The 9,808-nt window shown below is 41.8% G+C and overlaps 1 protein-coding gene across 2 annotated transcripts in view; it reads left to right on the top strand.

The window, feature by feature from the left end:
• Positions 1-1,616: 1,616 nt before the first annotated feature.
• FNIP1 (folliculin interacting protein 1) overlaps positions 1,617-9,808 on the top strand; it is a 124,664-nt gene continuing 116,472 nt past the window's right edge. The window contains exon 1 of one of the 2 annotated variants that reach the window (XM_040241784.1): positions 1,617-1,847. In XM_040241784.1, the coding sequence (XP_040097718.1) occupies positions 1,756-1,847 (92 nt within the window). In that variant the 5' untranslated portion in view covers positions 1,617-1,755. The remainder of the gene's footprint in view (positions 1,848-9,808) is intronic. The other variant, XM_040241786.1, reaches the window with a different exon arrangement.

The following is a 9,808-nucleotide window of genomic DNA, read 5'->3' as shown; positions in this document are numbered from 1 at the left end:
GGCAGGAGGAGAAGGGGACGACAGAGGATGAGATGGCTGGATGGCATCACGGACTCGATCAACGTGAATCTGAGTGAACTCCGGGAGCTGGTGATGGACAGGGAGGCCTGGTGTGCTGCGATTCATGGGGTCGCAAAGAGTCGGACACGACTGAGCGACTGAACTGAACTGAACTGAACATTGAAACTTGGTTGTTATATGACCACTAATATTCTCTGTGATATATACTCTGCCTATTACTTTTCTTTTTTTCTATATGAGACCACTTATTTTATAGCATAAACTCAAGTTGCAAATCATGTGAGTTGGTAGCCACTTAAAGAAAAAACAATTTGATTTGTATGCTTAGGTAAATGAAATTCTCAACGAAGTGTTTTAATCTGACCTTCCAAACCACATACCAGTAATTTCCTGACATCCATCTCTGTCAGAGAACTGCATCCTCATGGTACAAAATTCCTCATCCTGGAGTGGCAGTGGGTGAAAGGGTAGGGGTACTTAAGATCTGTAAGACCAATTTGATCCAAATCCTGATAAACTTTGGTTCCCTAGGTTTAAGTAGTGTGAAAGTTCAAGTGTTTGTCGCTCAGTGGTGTCCGACTCTTTGCGACTCCATGGACAGCAGCTGGCCAGGCTCCTCTGTCCATGGGATTCTCCAGGCAAGAATACTGGAGTGGGTTGCCATTTCCTTCTCCAGGGGATCTTCTCGGCCCAGGGATCAAACCCGGGTCTCCTGCATTGCAGGCAGATTCTTTACCGTCTGAGCCACCAGGGAAGCCAAATTTAAGTAGGCTGTAAGGTCATTTATGAGCAATGTTTTTCTTTGGAAAAGGTATTCTGCCAATTAAAACTGATTTGCTCACAATTTCACAGTTCCTTTCTCCATACCTCGTCACTGAGTGTAAATCTCGAGTCTTCTATGGTTAACTCTTCCAAGGGGCTAATTCCTGGTATGTCAGGGTTCGAGGCGCTAGTGGGAAACATGGGGGGTGGTGCCCGCTGCCCGCGGAGTGTCGCGGCAGGGTCCTCTACCAGACCCAAGAGCCAGTCTTGCACAGTCAAGCTCTGAGCATAAACCACTCCGTGGCCCGCCTGGGCGGGCCTGTGGCCTCAGGCTTAAAGTCCAGCCCGTGCCGCAGTCCCCGGGGTAGGCTCGCGCGCCTTTTCTGCTCCAGGGGCCGCCAGACTCCACCTGGCGCCTATGTATGGAGGTGCGAAGCCACATAGATTGAGGAGAGGACGGCGGGAAAGGGTCGGTTGCTAGTGGTGCCCTGAACTTCTCTTGTGTCATGGGTGCGGGAGGTGAAGGCTTCTGTACTCCACAGGCCCTGGCGTGGTCCTCGCAGCACCCCGCCTTAGGCTCAGCTAGCAACTGAAGGCGTCACGGAGAAAGACCAGGACCGGAGCTCGTCCCGCCTCCACATCCTCAGACACAACCAGCCCCCCGCCCCTCCCCTCCGCGCATGCCCCGCCCCGTGAGCTGCCACGTGAGGCCGTCCACCAGCCAGCCTATGGGCGCCAACTCCGCCCAGGATCCCCGCCTTGCCCTCTGCTCCGCGCGCCGCCACGTGATGCGGCTCATCGCCAGCCAATGGACGCCGGCTTTGCCTCGCGCCCCGCCCCGCGCGCCGTGGCCGTTTGAAGTGACTAATTTCTGTCATATGACTGAGGCGCCTATGGGGGTGGCGGGGCAGCTCTAGCAGCGGGGGCCTGGCGAGTTCCCTGAGGAGCGACCCCGGCCTGGCCGTGGCCACCATGGCCCCTACCCTGTTCCAGAAGCTCTTCAGCAAGAGGAACGGCCTGGGAGCGCCCGGTCGGGATGCGAGGGACCCGGATTGCGCGTTCAGGTAGGTCGCCGCGGGGCGAGGGGCGAGGGGCGCGGAGCCGATGGCCTAGTGGGCTCCGGCTTCCAGAGGCGCCGAGGCTTTCTCGAAGTTCCCGCTCGCGCAGTAGCGTCGCCCCGGGACGGGGATCAGGGCCTGGGTCGGGAGGGGCAGGGCAGCTGCAGACCAGCGCTGGAGAGTTCGAGCGCGGTCCTCTCCCCCTCCCCCACGGCCGCCCCTTACCCCCGTGTCCCGGGCGGTTTGTTTACGTCTTGCTCGGCGGCCACGCGCGGCGCTGCCACTCCAGTCGGAGCATCGCGGCCTGAGCTTAGGGGCCACACGCCCTCCTGGCGACGCGTAGAGTTGGGCGCGGGCTGGATTGGACCTCAACCGCCGTCCTGCGGGCCGAAAAGTTCTCCCCCCCGCCCCGCGGCCGGTCGTCCTCTGGGTGCTCGGTTCCAGCTTGGTTGCCGTTGTGGAGAGAGCAGCACGTTTTGGGCAGCCTTCGGAGTGTAGAGGACGCTGGAGGAGCGTGACGGCAAGCTGCCGCTCTTTCAGATTTCTTGTAAATCTAAATTAGAGGTGTGCAGATACCGGACCGAGTGGCCTGAATATTGTCGAAGGAGAAATGTGAAACCTAAGAGGTTGTGACTAGAATGAAGTTGCGCTGAGTCAAATGAAGCATGGCCCTAGAATTGACCATCCCGTTGGAACTGGAGGACCCGTTCCTAAAAACGAGTCTATAAAAATTGACAACGATACCAAGATATTTTGTGGTACTACAGGCTTGGTTATTTTTTTTGTTACAGTACCTGTTGCTGGTAAAAAAAAAAAAACTTTTTTAAGACTGTAAGACCCTGTAATATAAACCTGACTTCTAGATAAAGTTTAGTTTCGAAACTTCATTTGATGAAGAGATTGTCTTTCAGACAGCCTTAATACTTGTTGCAGTGTGGAAACTTGTGAACGTAAGTAGGCTGAATGTCAAATATCACTCAAACCTAGTAGGATAGCAAAGAGCCTAGTGGTACAGTAGTACTAGGAAAAAATGAGAATCTGTTAAATTTTGGAACAGCCACGTTCTGAAATGACTGTACCGCACCGGTTTAAAAGGTTTTGCTAACTTTAAGATTATTCACCCTCTCTCACTAATGCAAGCCCCGTTAGTAAACATTATGTAATATGTAGAATTGAAGTACTAAATGGAAAGAAATTTCACTGACTTTTAGAGGGAAAAAAATCTCAGAGGTGAACATCTTGAAACAGTGCTTAATAAAGACAGTTATCTAGCTTTTGTTTTTTTCTACTGGGAAGTAAGTGTCTTGCCATGCTTATCTAATGACTTTCTTTAAAGATTTCTTTAGTGATTTTCTTTTGAAAACTGAAACTGCAGTTTAGATAGTACTACGTCGAGCCATCCAGTAAATCAAGGGTCAGTAGAAAGCAAGTTTGGGGGCTATATTAAAAAGGTGACATTTGAATAGGCTTTTTATTTCTAGGCAAAGATTTACTTTGAGGTATCTAGATTTCCAAGCATCTCAAGTAATTGTGAAAAAAAGGTTATTATTTTTTTTAATGTAAGTCTACAATATGGTTGTGTAATACTACTTTAGAGTTGCCAAAGCACTTTCTCATCACTTATCTCATGTGATGTTTCACAACAGCCATGTGAGATAGAGCAAGTAGCAGTACAGATAACTACATGATCCTTTTTTCTGTGTAAGAATGATGTGTAAGCACAATAACTGCAGTGCAATATGGAAGGTAGTACTTTAAAAAATGTAGAAGTGTACATGTGAGAAAATGAAAACTGAGTAATCTCATATATATACCTAGCAACTTGCAAATTTGATCAACCTGTCTTGTGTGTTTTTTTTTTAAACAATTTTATTGTTCATATACACACACACATACACACGCAGAGTTGTGTACCCACAACCCCAAAGAATTTTTAGAACACTTCATCACCCAAAAAATTTCCTCATGCCCCTTTGCTATCATTCCTTAACTCCTTCTCACCCAGGACAATCACTGACCTGCTTTCTGTTTAATGACAGAAGTTTCGATTTTTTTTTAGAATTTCACGTAAATGTAAATATACTGTTTATAGGCTCAGAGTGATTTTGAGATTCATCCAAGTTGTTGCGTTTTTTTCTGTAGTTCCTTCAGTTTTTTTTGGGTTGGGGGGCTGGTGCTGAATAGTATACCACGATTTGTTTATCCATTCGCTGGTTGGCAGACATTTTGGGTTCTTTTCAAATTTGGGGGGTATTGAACACTGCTGCTGGTGAATGTTTGTGAACAAATCTTTATGTGAAAGTGCATTTTCGTTTCTCTTGGAGTGGGATTGCTAGGTCATATGCTTAACTTAAAAAAAAAAAAAATATGCCAAACTTTTCCCAAAGTAGTTGTACTATTCATAGTCCCACTAGTAATGTAGGAAGGTTACAGTTGCTCCAGATTCTCTTCAAAACCAGATATTGTTAGTCTGTTTTTTGTTTTTTTTTTTTAATTAATTTATTTACTTGGTTTCACTGGATCTTAGTTGTGGCATGTGGGATCTAGCTACCTGACCAGGGATCGAACCAGGGCCCCCTCCATTGGGAGTTTAGAGTCTTGGACACTGGACCACCAGTGAAGTCCCTTGAGTCTGGTTTTTAAATAAAACTTTCTTTGTATTGTAAAAAATACCTGACATAAAGTTTTCCTTGTTAACCATTTTAGAATCTTTAACTTTTTTTTTCCCCTTGGAGTATAGTAGATTTACAGTGTTAGTGTTAATTTCAGGTGTACAGCAAAGTGAATGTTATACATAAACATCCACTCTTTTTAGATTCATTTCCCATGCTAATGGGTCTGGTGGTATCTTGTGGTTTTAATTTGCCTTTCCCAAATAATAAACGATGTTTAGCATCTTTTTATGTAGCTCAATTTTTTGAATAGACTAAAATTTAGTTTTTATACCAGTACACAATGCTTTCCTTTCTAGAATCCTTTTTTGGTTTTGTTTTAGTCAGCTTAAGTTGTTAAATTAGGCTTGGACACAGTTAGCCATTGGCAGCTAACTATAGCTCAGCCTGTAAGAGTAAGTTCCTAGAGTAAGCAGTATACAAGGTCCATTGGTGATAAGCCAGGAAAGGATAGGAAAGACTTGAGACAGAGAAGCCTTAGGAGCTTTTCAATATTGCCTTTCATAGTTACTCCATTGAAAAATATGGTCAGGGATTACCTACTTCCTTTCAGTTTTAAGTTCCTTACCTGACAAATTTCTGGTGCTTGTCCTGTTAAAGCTTCCAGAGCTCGAGATGAGTGTAGCGTATCACAAGAATATTATTGTAATCATTTACAGAAGTGAAACAGTAATTTGTTTTCATCTTTTAAAGAATTTGGGAAAGACAGTGCTTTCTAGGGGAAGATACTCTTTATATTTTCTCCATCAGGATACTTTTCAGTGGAAGTAAGAATTCATTGTAAGTTCAATAACTTCAGTACACATAAAATAATTGCTTTAAAAATAAAATTCTCAGGGTCAGTGGTAAAGAATCCACCTGCCAGTGCAGGAGACACAGATCAATCCCTTATCTGGGCAGATGCCGTGTGCTGTGGAGCAACTGAGCCTGTGTGACACAACTATTGAGTCTGTGTTCTAGAGCCTGGAGCCACAACTGCTGAAGCCTGGAGCCCTAAACCCTGCGCCCTGCAACAGGAGAAGCCCCCACGATGAGAGACCTGTGCACTTCTAGAGAGTAACTCCTGCTCACCGCACCTAGAGAAAAGCCCACTCAGCAGCGAAGACTCAGCACAGCTGAAAAGAAATAAAATTATAAAAATTAGCACGAGTAAATAGAGTTCTCCGGACTTCCCTGGTGATCCAGTGCGTAAGACTCCACACTCTTCATGCAGGGGGCCTGAGTTTGATCCCTGGTCAGGGAATTGGATCCCACATGCCTCAGCTAAAAATCTGACATGCTGCAACAAAAATCAGTGATCCTGTATGCCTCAACTAAGACCCGGCACAGCCAAATAAATGTGTGTGTTAGTCGCTCAGTCATGTCTGACTCTGCGACCCCATGGACTGTAGTCTGCCAGGCTCCTCTGTCCATGGGATTCTCCAGGCAAGAGTACTGGAGTGGGTTACCATTTCCTTCTTCGAGGAGTCTTCACCCAGGGATCGAACCTGGGTCTCCTGAACTGTAGACAGATCAATTTACATTCTGAGCCACCAGGGAAGCACAAACAAATATTTTAAAAAATTATCTTCATCAAAAAATGGTGTTAATAATAGCAACTGTGCAGCATTGTCATGAGGTATATTAGTGAAGGTAACAGTAAATTGTGTTGTGTTAATAAACTAAGTCTTAAAAAAATTCTTGAAGTCTAATTTCATGAAGAAGATTGTTTAAAGGTAAATGTCTGTAGGATATAATTCATGTTTTGTTCAAAAAGCAATTTCTGTATTTTCATTTTATTCCTAATGCATGAACATTTGTTCTTACACTGTCTGTAGCAGGAGTAACAACCTCTTAATTGGTTTTTCTGTCATCACTGTTGCTTTTCTGCAAACTGTTTTCAACATTCATCCTTTTAAAAAAATGCTAATTCAGATCATGATCAGCAGGCAAAATGATGTAGAATTTAAAATCTCTACAACACAGAGTTATTTTAAGGATTCAGAGAGGTAAGTCATGTTGAACACTTAATGCAGTGCTTAGCACATGGCTTTCACAACCAGAAGTTGTTACTATGATGATTTCATGCTTATGTATAAAGCCATTCAGTTTAGGACCAAACTCCTTAACGTGGCTTGTGGTGGTGTGGCTTTTGTGAAATCTGTAGCCTTGAGTTCTTAATTTTTAAAAATAAGGTTATTTTTAACATAGCTGTTATTCTATTATTATTATGTTTTATTACTTATTAATATTGTATATTATATATCTATTAATATTATCTATTCTTAGTCTATATTCAAATTTTCTCAAGATGGCTTTTTGTAGTAGGTTTATTTGAATCAGTCTGCATATTGAGTTTGTAATTATGTGCCTAAAAACATTTTTGTTTTTAAAATGGATCCTTTTTTCCATGAAATTTCCCATGTTCTCTTTTTGACTGTTTGATCTCTAATGATTTCCTTTAATTCACTGGTTCCCAACAGTCCATATTTTAACCAGACCTTCCAGGTGATTCTGAATGCTCAAGTTTGAGAACCACTGCTACAACTTACTCTCTCTTTCCTGAAAACTTGGGTACTTGGGTTCAGGGTTTTTTTTTTTTAATTTACAATATTCAACAGATTTTGCAGTGTACCTTGTATTGCATACATAGTGTCTGGTTGCCCCATTTTTAGTGGTGCTAAGGTTGGTTTCAGACTATTCTTACATTATAAAATTCCTCTTTCACTATTGGTTTTAGCATTTTTTATTGATTATTGCCTGAAACCACCATCTTGTTCAGTTCAGTTCAGTTGCTCAGTCGTGTCCGACTCTTTGCGACCCCATGAATCACAGGATGCCAGGCCTCCCTGTCCATCACCAACTCCCGGAGTTCGCTCAGACTCACGTCCATCGAGTCAGTGATGCCATCCAGCCATCTCATCCTGGGTCGTCCCCTTCTCCTCCTGCCCCCAATCCCTCCCAGCATCAGGGGATGCAAAATGGTAATATCCTGATTCTTTAGTCCTTTCTGCATTTATTTCTTGGTGAACTTTCTCTTACCACTTACTTGGTTATTTGCTATAGGAAAGTCAGCACCAAAGTTTATGTATCACTTTTTAGAATAATTTATACAGAGTTAGATGAATGTCTCCATTTTAATTATCATGTTTTAGTATCACCTCTTGGATGTGTTTTAATCCGTTACAGTCAAATTGGCCCCATATTTGGCCAAAGCAAGACTTTTTAAGTTGACGTGATCTGATCTCATGAATCTTTGATAATTTGTTGCTTTTTTCTGGCCTTGTCTTAATCTAGCCCTCTCCCTTTTCTATGATTTTATCACTTTGGATTTGTTTTAGGTTCTGGGATGTGCCATGCTGTGGTGTTCTTTGTTTTGGGCATAATTTTACATAGCTTTTTGTTTAGCTTCTTGGAGTGATCATCTGGGCTTATCCTAATTATTCTTTCTCCAGGAAGCCTATTCTGATTTCTCCCTAAGTTAGATTTCACTTTAGTTTTCTTCTGTATTTCCTTCTGTGACATGTATCACAGCTGCCATTACTTGTCCACATCTCTCTCCTTTGGTTGCTTGAGAGCACTTTTCAACTTCAAGGTGTATTTTAGAGTTAGAACCTTGTAAGCCACATGATGGGTTGTTTGTGGGGAACAAATGCCTAGGTTCTGTCTGCAGCAGCTCAGGTAAGACGCCGTTTTCCAGGGAGAGATTATAATCCTGTGGAGGCCTATCTTGAACTCCTCGTCCGAAGGAGCAGCCCTTTCCCCTAGTCTCTATCAGAGCACACTGTTTATATCCTCCATGGTTCTTTTTACAGTTTATCATCTCTCTCCCTCAAGTTCACATTGTTGAGTCAGTGTATATAGCACAATGCCTATGTCTGTGCTCAGTAAATATTTTTAGAATGAACATATTAATTTTAACAACAGAGAGAATCAGAAGTTCTGTTTTGGAGATTTGGTCTAGTTTTAATTGTTACTGAGAGATTTATTTGATAGTTTAATAAAGTATATCCAGAGTTCATGATAGAGGTTGGGCCTGGAGATAATGAACTTGGGCTTATGGTCAGTGGTCAATATTAACACTAAGGGAACAGATGAGATAATATAGGAAAAGGGGTGTATGTAGATAGAGAATTGCAAAGAACACATTTTGTCCTGAGGAAATCTAAAATGTGGGAGAGGAAAGTCTGCAAAGAAAAAATGGCCAGAGACAGGGAGAAGGCCAGTGCTGTGTGGTGTTGGGAAAGCTCAGGAAGGGAAGTTTTAAAAAAATGGTGGCGTGATAAACTTGTGTTAACTGGTTGCTGACAGGTCTTGTGAGGTGAGAAACAAAAGTATCTGTTGGATTTGTCAAGTTGGAGATAACTAGTGACCTTAATTTTTTTTTTTTTGAGGGGGGCATGTTTTGGGGGAAAAGTGAGATGTGTATTAAATGAAAAGGGAGGAAATGGCTTCACTGCTAAAGCTTTCTATTTCTGTAGGGAAAACAATCTGTAGTGCTGTGTTATCTAAGCTTTCAGTACTCTGATTTTAGGTTGCATTTTGAACTTCTGAAGTTCTTAAAGACTGGTTTCCTAATATTATCAGGGTTCATAAAAATCATATTTCAGAAGTTTTTAAAATATGATTTTAAACATGTCTATTCACAGGATTTTCGATTTAAAAAATAACACCCCTCCTTAAATTATACCTTTTATTCTTATGTTAGAAATAGTAGAAAGTTATAATATTCTTTACAGAGAATTCTGTGAGATCATATCTTTCTTATTAAAGTAGAAGCTGAAAATTTTAAGTTAAACTTCATGTTAATGCTCTGTGATATCAATATTTGGTTCTAAGAATCTAATTTTGTTCTAGGAAATGCAGATATTTTGTTGATTTACTATTCCATCTGAAAGTAGTTGTATTAGATTTGTTTTTTAGAACCATATTTATTGAAAGAAAATAGTTTAATAAAAATATAGCTTTAATATTCAGCTTACGAATTTTGGACCTTATTTCTTACTAATATAATAATTATTGTCTTAAATCTTGCTGAGTTTTAAGTTATCTTTTTGGAAAGACTTGTTTGAAAAAAAAAAAAACTCCCCATGTAAAACATAACAGCCACATGTGTGTATCTGTGGCTGATTCATGTTGATGTGTGGCAGAAGCTAGCACAACTTTGCATAGCAATTATCCTCCAACTAAATAAATTAAAAAAAAAAATAGGATTCCTAAACTCTCCTTACACAATCTTATTTCTGTTCCTGACACTACCGTTCTCTTAGTCTACCCAGTTGAAAGTCAGAGAATCATCTTTTATTCTTTCTTCTC

Source organism: Oryx dammah, unplaced genomic scaffold (assembly GCF_014754425.2).
Source record: "Oryx dammah isolate SB20612 unplaced genomic scaffold, SCBI_Odam_1.1 HiC_scaffold_5, whole genome shotgun sequence".
In the NCBI taxonomy this organism is placed as follows: Eukaryota; Metazoa; Chordata; class Mammalia; order Artiodactyla; family Bovidae; genus Oryx; species Oryx dammah.
This window is presented reverse-complemented; position numbering and strand designations above follow the sequence as displayed.